Raw genomic sequence first — 14,297 nt, 5'->3', positions numbered from 1 at the left:
TCCTCAATCTTAAAGAACTAATTCAAAACACACAGGTTGTTTTTAATCTGTTCCAAGTATTTGTTTTGCTAACTTTGCAGACCTCCTAGTATGTATAATGTTACTGCTGCTTCCTTCTATACACAGGAAGCTACAGTCAGTCCTCTATACCCAGGTATGCAGAAGATCATTTTTTCTCTCTCAAATGTCTCATCTTAGCCTAATTATCTGCTCCTACTTTCTGTTCCCTGGAGGTTTTTTTGGTGCTACAGAAAACTAGAAAAATTAACACAGTTTGAATATTTTTGTATAGGAAATGAAACTCAGTCATGTGGCACTGTAGCAGGATTCTTTAGTGATCTCTGGTTTCCGAGGAGTTCACTGTATGAAAGCCAACACAGAAAGTGCCAAAGGTTTCCAAAGTAAAAGATCAGCCTGGCAATTTGACAGGTATGTGAGGGCTGAACAAAATTTGCATGCATATCTACATAAATATTGCAATCACTATAGTCCTTAGTCTAAACCCCAGGTTTCACACACTTATGACTTTCTAAAATATTCAGCTTAGAGATTGAAATATTCCATGGTAAGTCTATTTTTAGAGGAAGTTATTTTAGAAGACCAATTCACACTCCTTCAGCCATTTTAGGCTCTTGGAATTCAAGCCAAAATGACATGCAAGAACTCAAGAGAAAAAAATGATGAATTCACGACAGTAATGTGTGAGTTGCCACGTACTGAGTCTTTAACTTTCTTGTTAAAAAGATAAGTAGACCAAGTTTAGGAATAATCATCCATATGACAAAGTTCCTTAGAGAGGGACACTGCTCTTTTACACCACACTGGCTGCTGCAGCCACTTCTGGACTTTCTGTCATGAGCAAGTCAGTAGCATCACTGGATTGCACAGAATTGCTTAGGTTGAAAAAGACCTTTAAGATCTTTGAGTCCAACCATTAACTGGTTTTCATTCCAGTTCTTTATTCCAGATTCTAGTTTCAACCCAGTTGGTGGCAGCAAGAGGAAATGGGAACACAGTAAAATATGGTGGGGATCAGTCTGCACATCCCACTGGTTTTGTATGTTCTGAACGTGAAGTCTAAGAAACATTTGTGTTACAGAAGGACCATTGGACCAGACCCTCCAAACAGATTAAAATAAAAATGAGCAACTCCCCCAAGTGTCTAGCACATTGCAGTTGTACCTTCTCAACCAAAACTGGGAAATCTTAAATTTCTTCTCTAAGTCAGTTACACTGAACATTTGTAATATTTGTTTTTATTTCCGACTCCAAGTTAAATAAAACCTGTATTATTTGCTATGACTAAACGTGAATAATTGCCAAACATTTATAAAACCTGACTGAACACAGAAAATTCCAGTTCAATAGGGCCAACAAGTAAGAAAATACTAAAATATCGTTAAAATGTGCCTTTATTTTTCTTTTATAAGAGAATTCTACATAAACCAAGCTGACTCTGTTTTACAAGACTTTCCTCCCAATATAATAAATTTTCAAGGTGATCGTGAACAGTGTAAAGCTGTAAGTAACTCTTCTTGTTGAGGGTACAGCAAGGTTTCTTCAGTTGTTGTAATCCTGGAGTGCCTGAGCCATGAAAAGCTTGCCCAGGTTCTGTGCATTGAACTCCTTAATATTCTGGCAGTAAGTATTGATTTGACCTGTCAAAAAGAAAGAGTAAACCCTTGTCAGTTTTGAAATTCAGAAAGATACCCCAGAATCTAATTTTTCAAAAGCCAAATGTGTGTAAATCACTGAGGGTTTATAGAGAAACCACTAACTCTGCTGAGCTACTCCACACTTAGGAACTTTACATTTTCAGGATGCTCAAATTATTTGGGAAAGGGAAGAAGCTTAATTAGGAGAACAGGTAAACTGGCATGCTCAAAACCCCCCTTAATTTTCCAGCAATACTAAATACAATTTCTGACAATACCTATGACAGTAAAAAGAATGAGCAATTCTTGTCGCTGAACTGAAAGCTCAATCACATTAATTCTTCAATTTAGTTGATCTAAAAATTCTACAAGACTGGATTTCAGTTCTGTTCTTTTGCACATGCTTTCTCTATTAAAATATTTGTAAGAAATATTTTTCAGCAGCACATTGAAAACCGTGTCATTCCTCTCTGACATTCTACTAGCCTTTTTTCTTACCTAACATTTCATTTTATTTGCTGTTCCAAAAATCATCAGGGTCTGAAGATTTGTCAGTGCTTTACAAATCAAATGTGCCCATCAAAACAGTTTTATACTCTTACAGCTACAAGTTATTTCCCTTGTTAGCTAGGAATAGCAAAACATGAAGCCAGTTTAATCAAAATTAAGGCTGTTTAGAAAGCCAATAAACTCTCGATTTAATGCTCTATTTGAAAAGTTTTTAAATGCCTCAGAGACAAAGAGCTAAGTTTTATTCTTAATCCACAAACTTTACTTCATTTAAGTTGAAGTGGATGCTTTCAATTCTTCCTCTGACTATGGTAAAAGAACAAACAAAGAAAGTGCTTTGGCTGAAAACTGTCTTTTCCTTTAAGTATAACAGTTTTCAATTCCTTCTCTGGTAAGGGATGATTCATCCTAAGCTTTCACTTTCATAAAACACACGTCTACACACATACACTCTCCCATTGCATTTATAAGCTCTGCTAGAGCTGAATATTTAAATACTTTAACACTGCTAGAATTCAGTAACTGCTAAAAACTATAAAAACAATAGGGTTTTCTAAAAGACTCTGTAAGGAGTAATAAATCAAGAACATTATTTCTTCTAAACATAGCACTTATTATCAGTGTGAAACTATTAAATACTAAAATAAAAATATCTTGGTCACTTCAAAATTCAGGTGATTCAAATCCACTTTCTTTTTTTTTTTTTTTTACGTTAAAGCACTCTTTGATGCACAGTACATTACCAGGATTTTGAATTTTCTCTCAGTACAAAACAAGGTGATAACTACCTGATCCAAAAAGCCTGCTACATTTAAACAATTTGCTTTCTCATGACATTTTCCAATTTTACTTTCCATTTCTCATTTTACTTAGCAGGACACCCAGGTTGCCCACTGTCTGTTGACACTGAGGTCCCAGGTATTTTTACCCTTCCAGGAGGCACAGGACAGGCACTGAGAGTGGCTCTGCCTGCAGCCCACCAGTGAATTGAAGAAACTGGAGGGTGGTATCTCTACCTATCTGTGCTTTGCTCCCATTTATATTTTCCCTCGCCTGGCAGTGCAAGAATACGGGGATAGTATCCCTAAATCTCTGGCCATATAAAACAAAAAAATTATCCCCATTCTATCTGAAATTAAACGCAAAATCCTCTCAGCTGCTGCAACAACCAGTTCAAACCTAGGAATGTTATCCATAACTTGGAGCTGCTGTCAACTGCTCTGAATCAGAAGTTCCAGCCCGAACAGCTTATTCCTGAGTCTTGTCTGTACAGCTCCTGCACTTCTGCAGCTGAGGGAGGCGCAGGGGCATGAGTTAAGGGAGCAGTTACACCCCTTCATGCAGAAAGCCTCTCCCATGGAGCATTTCTCCATCTCTCCTTTAAAATCTCAAATTTAAAATATCAAGGATAGGGTTTGGAATGCTATCAAGCCAAAAGATCCCACCATAATGACAAAGTTAATGAAAACTTAAAATGCTTTCAAAGGATACAACTGCACTTTTTCCCAAGCATTCTTATGTTAAAAGGTAAGTTTAAAACAGTGCTAAACATTACCTGCAATAAGGAGTGACTCCATTCTTGGAGGTGGTTGTGGTGGTTTAAAAAGCTTATTGATGTCCTCCTCAGGAAGAGGGGGCTCTCCTCGGCTTTGACGCTGGATATTTTCTTGCTGACGTCTCTGCTGATACTGAAAATAAAACAACAGAATCAAAATGCAGCAGAACTTACAAAGCTGCAAAAAAATTATTTTCAGATGTTTCCAACAAACCAGAAAGTATGTTTTGAAAATTACTTTATTCAATGCAATTCAGGTTACTACAAACAATATAATGCTTTCACAGTTTATTTCAATTCACTGGCAACAAGGCGTTCCCCATCCCACACAGTGTCACCTTAAATAAGTGAGATAACAGAGAATCATATAGTACTGAGGTAGTGGGGTTCTAAAATTTTTCAGAGATAGATATCTGATGGAAAGAATTGAGCATGCTTGATAAAGACCTCCACTGCCCCACACAGTAGAGAAAAGCAAGGTTGGAATATGTAGGTATGAGAAGCCACCACCTCAGATAGTTGCACAAACCAGAAATTCTCCATTTTATGCAAGTTAAAGGTCAAAACAATATTAATGTGAAAGGGGAAGAGAACTTGATTAAATACAGTATTTTAAGCCAAAAAATGTTAACTCTGAACTGCAAACTAAGTGGTGGCTGAAACCAAGCACAACGGTTCATTTCTCCATTAATATGCTAAAATAGCAGCTTGTAAAAGTTTTTCTGCTATATATATAAAAACATTTGTTTTCTGTACTTCTCTTTGCCACAGAGATTACTTAAACTTTATAAAAATTGAGGCAAACATTTCTGCAGCTATCAGATAAACATATGTTTTTGCAAGGCTCATAAATTCAAAAACTATGTGAGGTTTCATATTGTATGTGGCAGTGAGGATTTAGTTATAAAATTTGTCTTCAAAGTCCTCATATTCAACGCAACAAAAAAGTCTTTAAAATAAGGAGACAAAAAGTACAGAGTGTTTTTTCTCACTTACTTAGATGTATATGTGATCCAACAAGTTTGAAAACAGTTCCTACTTGGTGGCACAATCAAATGAAGTAATTTTTTTTCCAGTAGTAGTGACAAATACATGTTTTTGTACAATGTTAAAAATAAAATCTGAAATGCCCATATTTGTATGTGAATTGCATGTAGTTTCTTCTTTCTTTGCATTACCCCATTGACTTCTCAGCAGTCTGCCTATTATTCTTTATTGAAATGGCTTGCTCTTAATCACAACTGCTCCATTTTAGAAATGAAGTTACGACCACTAAGTATGCTGCAATGAGCCACTACTAAAGCAGCTATAGTTAGTAAAGAAATTAAGCGAGACACCATGGAACCTACTTTGCTCTGCTTTTCAAAATAAATAGATCTCTTTGTTGTTAACAAAAACCTCTGAAGTAGATGCCATCTTTCCATTCAAACTAGGCAATAAAGGAAAAAAAATTCTGAAGATAATACACACGAAGCTTCTTTGTCCTTGGGAATTCTATGGCCAGGACAGAACACTGATCATGTGCTGCTTCCCTAAAATATTCCCTGTCCAAGCTATACTTTACTTATGAGGAAAAAAAGCAATTTTTATTTTAAAACATTCAGTGATGAAGCGTTTTACATGAACAACAGGTGCTCTTTTTAATAATCACTTACTTTGTGTGGCAATACCCACAACATTTTATCTTAAAAGTTCTGGCCCGTTTTCAGTTGGCCAATATTGAATCAACTTGTCATATCTCTGTCTGCTAGATAAAAGAGTTTATTCCTCATGCAGGTATCTCTTGAGTAAGCAAGTAACTTGTTAACTTATCACATTATGTGAATTCTGTTCACCAAAATCTCGTCAGGCTTTCAAGTAATTCTCATAGTGTTTTTTTCCAATTTACCACCATCCTCCTACAGTCAGACAGAGCACTGCTTTATCTGTGCAGCAAGAGCAAAGAAAGTAATACTGTCTCCAAATACTAGAATAGTTACAAGGGATTTCTGGAGGTCACCTTGTCCAACCCCTTCTGCTCAAGCAGGGTCACCTAGTGCTGCTCTTCATACTCAAGATACTATAATCAATGGATTTTAATTCTAATTCTCTAATGCTCTGGATTTTAAAGAGGCCCTTTGGCACAGGAATTGAAAGTCAGCACCACCCAATCAGCTATTTATTGATACTAAACATGACTAAAATGTCCTTTCCAATCAGAGAACAGTCCAACTTCTTCACAGTCCACTGGACTATGGTCCTTTATTTCTAGATGCATGTGATGGTACTAAGACAGTTTGGTTTAGAGCAAAACTTGTAGTTTCAGCTCTTTCATTTACTGAATCTCTTATTCCTTATTCCATGGTGTATTTATAAATTATTTTGGTTTATCATAAATCACTAATAAACATGTAAAATAGCAGAGAAAGCTACATCAATACCACATGTCACTAGAAGTGAATTCATTTGGTAATTTCCTGCTGTCTAACCCATTTTATAGATCTTCTCGCATTGGGTTTGTCTAGCAAGATTTTGGTGGCATGGGGGCTACAGGGGTGGATTCTATGAAAAGCCTCCAGAAGCTGCCCCCATGTACCATGTGGCCAACAGCAGCTGGCTCTGAGACCCACCACTGGACAAGGCCAAGCCCAACAGTGACAGTGTCAGCACATCAAGGATAAAACAATTCAGATGGGAGGAAAAAAAGGGAAAAAATGCCAGCCAAGAGAGGAATGAGAGTATGTGAGAGAAACAGCCCTGCAGACACCAAGGTCAGTGAGGATGGAGATTTCCTGCAGCCTGTGGTGCAGAACATGGTGAGGCAGCTGTGCCCCTGCAGCCCACAGAGTAGGGAAGGGATGTGAGGGGACCTATCCCTGAGGAGGAAGGAGCTGCAGAGCTGTATGATGAACTGACCACAGCCCCTATTCCCTGTGCCCTGCACTGCTGAGAGGAACAAGGAGAGAACATTGGGGCTGAAGTTGAACCCAAAAAGTAGGGATGGCTGAAAGGAAGATGTTTTAAGATTTCATCATTCTGGTCTGATTTGATTGGTAATAAATTAAACTGATTGTCCTAAGTCAAGCCTGTTTTGACCAAGATGGTAATTGCTGAGTGTTCTCTCCCTGCCCTTAGATCAACCCATGAGACTTCTGCATTTTTTCTCTCATGCCCAGCTGAGGAGAGGAGTGATAAATTTACTTTCTGGGGCATTTGGCACCTCCAGGATCAACCCATAAAAATGTTTAACAAGTGTATTTTTGAAAGATCTTGCCTAGATCTCAATTCATCTGTCTTGGATAACACAACCCAAACTGTATTTTGTGGAAAAAAATGCTCTTGTTTAGGTTTCTCCATGTTACCAACCTGATGTTTCTGCTGCTGCTGCTTGCTTACGTTCCTCAGGTAGGTGTTGTATTTAACAATGTCTTGGCTCATCTCATCCACTCTGTCCATCAGCAGTTGCAGACTCTTCCCGAGGTGATTACTGAAATAGGAGAAACAGTCATGAAAGATTTAATTTATTACTAAAAATAAGGAGTTAAAATTAAAAATTCATTCTGTCTCTTGATCAGTATTTCTGCACTAATGGCACCATTTGCAAATTTTTAGGTTCCTGATTATCTTTGTTCATATATTTATTTGATAATTTATTTATTTATGATTTTATTTTATGTGATTTTTATATGGCACCTCCTCCTCTAGCATCTTTTCCTCACTGCAAATACCAAGCTTAATTGTTCTGGTCTTTCCAGGAACCTGCTAGTAATGAAAAAACAATGCTTTGCATGAATTTACAGCTATTAGAGATGAAGGTCATACATCTAAAAGAAAAAGTCACTTTTGTGAAATGCAACCCAAGCAACATTTCAGGAGATGTGCTCGAAGTGTTTGGTTTCAAATTACTTTTTAAAATTCACTACCTGAATTCGGTTTTTCACAAATTTTTAGTAATTCTTTTGATAAATATTATTCTGAATAAGAACAGTTAAATATTCTTCAGCACTCCATCTCATTAACTAGTCTATCAAACCACACCTGGAAGTTGAGCAGACATGGTTTGATCCTCGCTGTGGAGGGGAGTGCTGAGTCGTGTCCAGCCAGCTCCACATTCCATACCATCGGCAACATGGAAGCAGCAGGCTGGGCGCGCCCAGCTCCAGTTATGCGATCTACTGCCTTGGCCAGACAAATGCAGTCTGTTAAACAACTTTTATTGTTACCATTTTTAGCAGTGGACTCAATATTTTGCAGGAATGTTCAACTTAAGGTATACCAAGTCAAAGTTTTGGAAGTTTTTAGGTTGGTGCCCATGGAGACATCCTCTTAATTTTGTTTACAGGGCAGAGCAGTGATAGAAGGACACTTTCTGCTCTCTATTGATCCCTTTGATCAGAAGCTGATTTGTTGGCTCTGCTGTCCACTTGGCTCAAGACCAACAACTCAAAAGCTAGACTCCATCTTTCTCCTCCTCAACTGAAATCCACTAATATTCATGAGAGTTTCTTTCCAATTAAAAGTTTGGTGCACTTCAATGTCAGAATTACATCCTTCAGCTGCTGTTTTACCATGTTATCTGATATTCTCTCTTCTTTCACAATGCTTTTCTTTCATCCTACAGCCTATGGACTAGAGAAACTCTAACTGGAAGACACAGGCATAAAGTCAAAAGAGAACCACACATGTAATACTATGCACATCCCTCTCTAAGTGTAAATTATTCCCCAAATCCATAGAACTCACAGCTGGAGACAGAAGCTGGTCATGCACTTAGGAATACCTGTGGAGAATAGAGCTGGAGACACCCTCATCTCTGAGTGCAAGGACAGTTGTTTCACTCACTGAGCTGCTCACTGAACAAAGGTCTGCATCAGGAACTTCAGACCACAATTTATTTACAAGCCAGAGTGTTAAATCTCACTTGCTTACAGAGGCAGATGGTGAGGATTTCAGCTCCACAGCAGCAAGAAAGGCGCCACTATAATAATTATTTTTAAACTTCTTGGGATTTTTTTTGGTTGAACATTTCAAGCACATGATATTTAGAACTGTGGAATATTGCCATGGCCAAGGGTGTGCATGTTTCCAGTTTTTTATAGAGTTTATATTGTATGGAGTTAGTGTCAGAACTGGATATTATCAGAAATGCCTGTGTACACCAATAGCCTTGTAGGGTATGCACACAACAGAAATACATAATTATTTTACAGATAGTGTCCATGTGAAATATAGCTGGTTACAAAGAAAGATTTTATGTGAATCTCTTTGGGACCAACTTAGTACAACAGAGTACAGAAACAGACAGTTATTGTCAGAAGTTGCAGTAACACAGTGTTTGCTCTCATTGCCAGGGCAACAAAATACAGATAACTTAAACAGATGTGAACTGAGACATGAAGTGATAAGTATGCTGCAAATACAGGACCAGCTTTTTCCTCAGTTTTCACGTGGCTGATACCCTTTTTTACTCCACCTCTTAAAAAAACCAGAAAGACAAATAGGAAGTGGTTTGTAAAAATGTGTATGTACAATCTTTAAGCAAGTTTTATTCAGCTGAATTTTATTCTGCTGATACTTAGAAAGTTTGACCACATTGCTCCAGCCCATAACACTCATCATATACTTAATTTTCCCAAAGGGTGCTTTAGATACCTCCATACATTGTGCATTCCCCACACATCTCAAAGATCACACTAACAGGTACCTAAATGCCCCCTATGCATCAGTAAAACGAAAAAAAAAAAAAAAAAGTTTAAATATATATATATATATTAAAAAGTGGTGCTAGTAAGTGCTGCTTACACCCTTATCTAGACTCACTTCCTTACAGGGCTCTGTGACTGTCAAGTGTAGACAATGTGAAGCTCAGCACTTGCATTTGTAGTTGTTCTGGGGGGATCAGTAATAAAGAAACTGCAATTTCAATGGCTGCATTTCAGTCAGCACATTCAGCAAAAGAGTCAGTTAAATGGAGTTTACATTTAAATTAGCAAGTAACGCAGACCAACAGGAACAGATCTATAAAGCAAAACAGCTGGTGCTGAGAAACCAATGGCCATGCTACATGTGTTTGGGGGAGTTCTTATCACCACTTCTGACATGGTCCAGTGATCTGAAAGTGGCTGAGGCACAGTAATTATTCTCCCAAAGCCTCTTTTCAGTTTAGTTTCATCTGAAACAAATCAGGTCTGAGATCACACAGCAGTGATGATCCGAGAGCACTCTTGAATTGAACTAGAAGACAGCTCCACCTTAAGATAGCACCAGGAGACCACCACTCCTTTGGTACAGTGAGTCTTTGTGGCAGAAAACTATCAGCTTTCATACTAAGCATCACAAAGTTTCCCCCTCTCACATGGGGACTGTGTTCTTTTTTGTGAAGAAATGTAGATAAAAGAAGGGGGGAAAATTAAAGTCAGAAAAAGTACCTGCCATGTGGATTCTTATATATCTAATGAAGAATAATTTAATGTGAGAGCACTCCTTCACCATAATTGCTACTAAAATCATGAACCTGTAAGGAGTGACCCTTAGAACTGGAAATTCATTATTTGAGACTTATTTGTGTAGCTTAGATAGCATAATCAAAAATGCCCCCAAATGACACATACGAACTGACAAAGAGAAACTGTCAAAGCCTCTTTACATCATAAAACTCATTAGAAATGTTAGTCTGGAGAGCAGTTTCTTGAGCTCTGCATTTCTGCTGTAGCAGCCTTATTTGTGATGGGGTATAATTGTTTACCCACAAAGGCAGATGTAAGATCAGGTCACTGAGACATGATTTACTTCTGATTCCTTGTTTAACAATTATCAGACGCAAGGGTCAATTAATTCTGAGGCTGAGAAGTAGACACCCGTGAGCAGAGTAGCCTAATCTGCAGATAACACTGATGGTCTTTCCTGTCTTGTTCTTCCTGCTGGCAAGCCCTGCATTGGCAGTGACGCAGTCCAGCACCCAAAGAAGGAGAAAGCAACAACTATACATTAACTGAACTCACAGATCACTCACTGCACAAGGGCATCCTCTTAGGATACAGCTCTGGCAAAGAGACCTGAATGCAAGCCTTCCTCTTCCCAAGGGAGTGCTCATACCACCAGCGGCTCCCTTTGCAGATACATTTTAAGGAGAGCAAAGGTCCAGTTCACTGTTGCCAGGAAAGGCAGTTTAAGAGGTTCCAGCATCAGCACCCCCCTGCCTCTCCCTCTTTGCCCAAAGGTTACAGCACTCTGAGCTGTATGGATTCAGCTGTTTGTGTGGGCACGCTTCAAACTCTTTCAGTGAAATACCCCCTCACCCCCTGTTGGGGTTTCTTTTTTTTTTTTTTTTTTAGGGAGGCAGAGGGAAAGGCTGGAAGGGAGGAGTGGGAGGAGGAGTGGGATTCTTTTTTCATCAGACTATTCCACAAAAGCTATTTGTACAGCCATATTCTGAAACAGAAGAGGAAATGAAAATCTTTGAGTGTGGGAGGGATGTAGAGATGAAATGGGGGTAGTGGGGAGAAACAAGGCAAGCAGCTGGGACTCGAACCTCAAACTGGCTCTGCTTCTGTAGCATTCATAATGGAGAACTACACATGAAGCCCATATTACTTCAGCATCTTTAATCAGAAAAGGACTCCAGACACACTTACTAAAGGTCTGAAACCCCCAAAATGAAGCTTCAAGTCAGACACCCAAGCTTCAAAGAGAAGCAGCAATTCCCGTGGCTCCCAGTGCCCGTGTCCTGCTCAGCAGTTTTGCTGTCTCCAGGCACAGCTCCCAGGCCAGCCCGGGACGCTGCGTCTCTGCTCCTCTGAGGCCCGAGTCACGGTGCTGCACCCACGCACCAAATTCTGGGCTATAACAATTCTGAAGAGGGAGATGTGCAAAAAAGACAGACCCCTAAACTTGCCTACACTTGCCATAATTGGACCTCCTCACTTACTTAATTTTATTTTGCTTGTACCATGGCTAAGGAAGATGAGAACAAGGAACAGCAAGAGGAAGCATTAGAAAATGCTGTATCTGCTGCTCATTTTTTCCACTTTCCATCAGCTCCACTGAGGCCCCTCTCAGCCACTGCTTTTTGGGAGAGGTGCCATCCTGTACAGAATTTTTCCTCCTGGTGGGAACCGCTTTGGGTGGATTAGAAGTACTGCTGGGCAAAGCACGTCTTTTTGATTAAAAACTTGTAAGGTACGTTCCCACCACTTAGCAGAACTTGTTTACATCTCAGCATTTCAGCCCGAGTTCAACCTGTGCTGTTTAAGAGGATTCTGTTTGAATGAGATATGTAAGTCAAGAGTCTTGAGTTCCATTCCGTTTTATATTCTGACTTTGATGTGTGCCTTTGGGCAACGCATTTACTCTCTCTGTGTCAGGTTCCCCCATCTGCAAATTAGAGATTTTCATAATTATCTTAATAATCCGTTAAGCACATTGAGATTTTTGAATAAGCAGGGCAATGTATAAAGGTTAATATTGTTTTTAAAAGCCAAAGCAGCTCTTCTTATGTTACTCCTGCAAAAATACTGCATCTGATGTTTGAAAAATATCTGCCAAGTAGATGTTAGTGCAGTAAATGTTCAGCACATGTTTGCTTCTACTGACGCACACTATTAGAAAAATTGCTTGAGACAAATTGAGATATTATAGAACAACTCTATTATGAAGCTAGACCACAAAAAAGCTTTTTTTAATTTAAACTAGATCATCAATAGAATAAGGAAGAGATGGATGAGAATGAGAAAGTTGGTAGTAATTATTTCTCTGAAGATCTGGAACATTATCTGACAGGATTTTAATTCTTGAGTCTCTATCAAAAGACTGGCAGTACTCCAAGGTCTTCAAGACATTTTGGTCCTTAAGGGTAGCAGGATAACTGTTTGAGTAAAAGGCCTTTACTTGCTATTACTTGCTAGCCTTGTGCTAGTCTGCCTTCAACTTCCTTGCCTAGAGTACTTGAGTCAATTCACATTTCACAAGAGAAACACAACTTCATGTCCAAAAAAGTAAATTACTATATACAATTATCACAAATATACTTCGAATTAAGAAAGATACTGAGGTGCAAGGAAAGTACCTCAAATAGGTAGAGCTTTAAACTCAGACAAGGTGGGTGGCTGAACAAGCGAAAATCTTGATGAAGCAAACCCTCCAGAAGAGAGGAACTATGGGTAAATAATTTTATCACCAAAATCATTGCTTCAGAGAGTATAAAGGTTCAGGGATGCTCCCAAGGAGCCAAAAAAGCCCCTCAAAAGCCCAACAAATCAGAGACTCTGAAGAAATAAAACAACAACAAAAACCCAAACAAAAACAAAGCAAAAAACCCCCAAAACCCTAAAACAAAAAAGAAACAATCAAAAAACCAAACAAGCAAAAAACCAAAACAAACCTGAAAATAAAACTCCAGAATAGTGGAAATTTGAATTCCCTACTTCAGGTACTATATGCTTTGACAGAGTGACCTTCGTAGCTTAAATTCAAGTAAAAAGTAGCTGAGTATTTCAGCAGGCAGTACAAGAACCTTGAATAAACAAGCATTAAAATGTTTTGATTTGCCACTTGCTTTGCCAGTTATATCAATATAAAATATCATTGAATGTAACCTGCCTGGTAACTAAAACCAACTATCAAATACTTAAAAAAAGGACATATACAAAAACCTCCAAACAACCCACTGAAGAAATTTCCAAAACTTACTGTCCTTCAAACCAAACTAAGCACCATAAGTTCCTCAAAGAGACCAGGTGAGCTTGAAAAATCTGCCAGGAAGTCTGGTTTTAGTTTTGGGCTGGTACTTCTCTTGTTCACCTCTCATTCCCTTTACTGATACGAACACAAAAGTCTGTCTTGCAGCAGACATTTAACACCAGAAGGGAAAGTAATTTGTACAGTTCTTATCTTTTATCTTGAGTCAGGAGAGTGGCACAGCACAGTTACTTCATAAGATGTAAAGCTGTGATTTCTGATCTGTTCAAATTACTTTCCATTTTCAGAAGTGCACTGTGTCACTAGCAGCATCCCCTACTAGATTCAGGGTGCCAGGTAGTCCCAGCCCTTAATACAGAAGGAAACCCAAAGGAACAACTGAGGGTAATGCTGTCAGGTCATCTGGAAACCTTCTGCACCATCAGCATGGTCCTCCTTTTCACCATGAAGTGATAGAACTCACAAGGAATCAAATCATTGCAATCTCCTACATCCAGTGCTCACCCTTCCCACAAATAGGAAAAGCTATGTGATCTTTGACCATGGAAAGAAAATTACTTACAGAACACTTGCAGAGTCAAGCAGACTGAGTATCTCGGCAAGAATTCTTCATTAATTCCAATGTGCAAAGTAACAACTTTACTGGACAGAATTATTGACTAAGTATTATTTGTGGCATTTGTAAATACCTCAGCAGAGTTCAACCCTATACCAGTTCTCTCTTGATCACTTTTTCTAAAAGCTATCAGATCCCTCAGAAGATCCACACAAGCTCAGACAGAGAAAGTGGAAAATTTCTGCTAACTTAGGCAACATAGGAACCACTAGAAATACAGATCCATTAACTTAAGCCTTACATGATGGGGGAGGGAGAGAGAGCAGGAGAAAAAAAGAAAAAAGGC

General features: G+C 38.7%; 1 protein-coding gene across 1 annotated transcript in view; it reads right to left on the bottom strand.

The window, feature by feature from the left end:
• Positions 1-1,394: 1,394 nt before the first annotated feature.
• Positions 1,395-14,297, bottom strand: part of EIF3H (eukaryotic translation initiation factor 3 subunit H) — an 86,406-nt gene continuing 73,503 nt past the window's right edge. The window contains exons 6-8 of the mRNA XM_063423008.1: positions 7,066-7,186; positions 3,721-3,853; positions 1,395-1,658 (exon numbers count right to left, since the gene is read on the bottom strand). Coding sequence (XP_063279078.1) covers positions 1,561-1,658; positions 3,721-3,853; positions 7,066-7,186 — 352 coding nt within the window. The 3' untranslated portion in view covers positions 1,395-1,560. The remainder of the gene's footprint in view (positions 1,659-3,720; positions 3,854-7,065; positions 7,187-14,297) is intronic.

This window comes from Prinia subflava, chromosome 1 (assembly GCF_021018805.1).
Source record: "Prinia subflava isolate CZ2003 ecotype Zambia chromosome 1, Cam_Psub_1.2, whole genome shotgun sequence".
Classification (NCBI taxonomy): domain Eukaryota; kingdom Metazoa; phylum Chordata; class Aves; order Passeriformes; family Cisticolidae; genus Prinia; species Prinia subflava.
The sequence above is the reverse complement of the archived record's forward strand: the minus strand, read 5'-3'. Positions and strand labels throughout refer to the sequence as shown.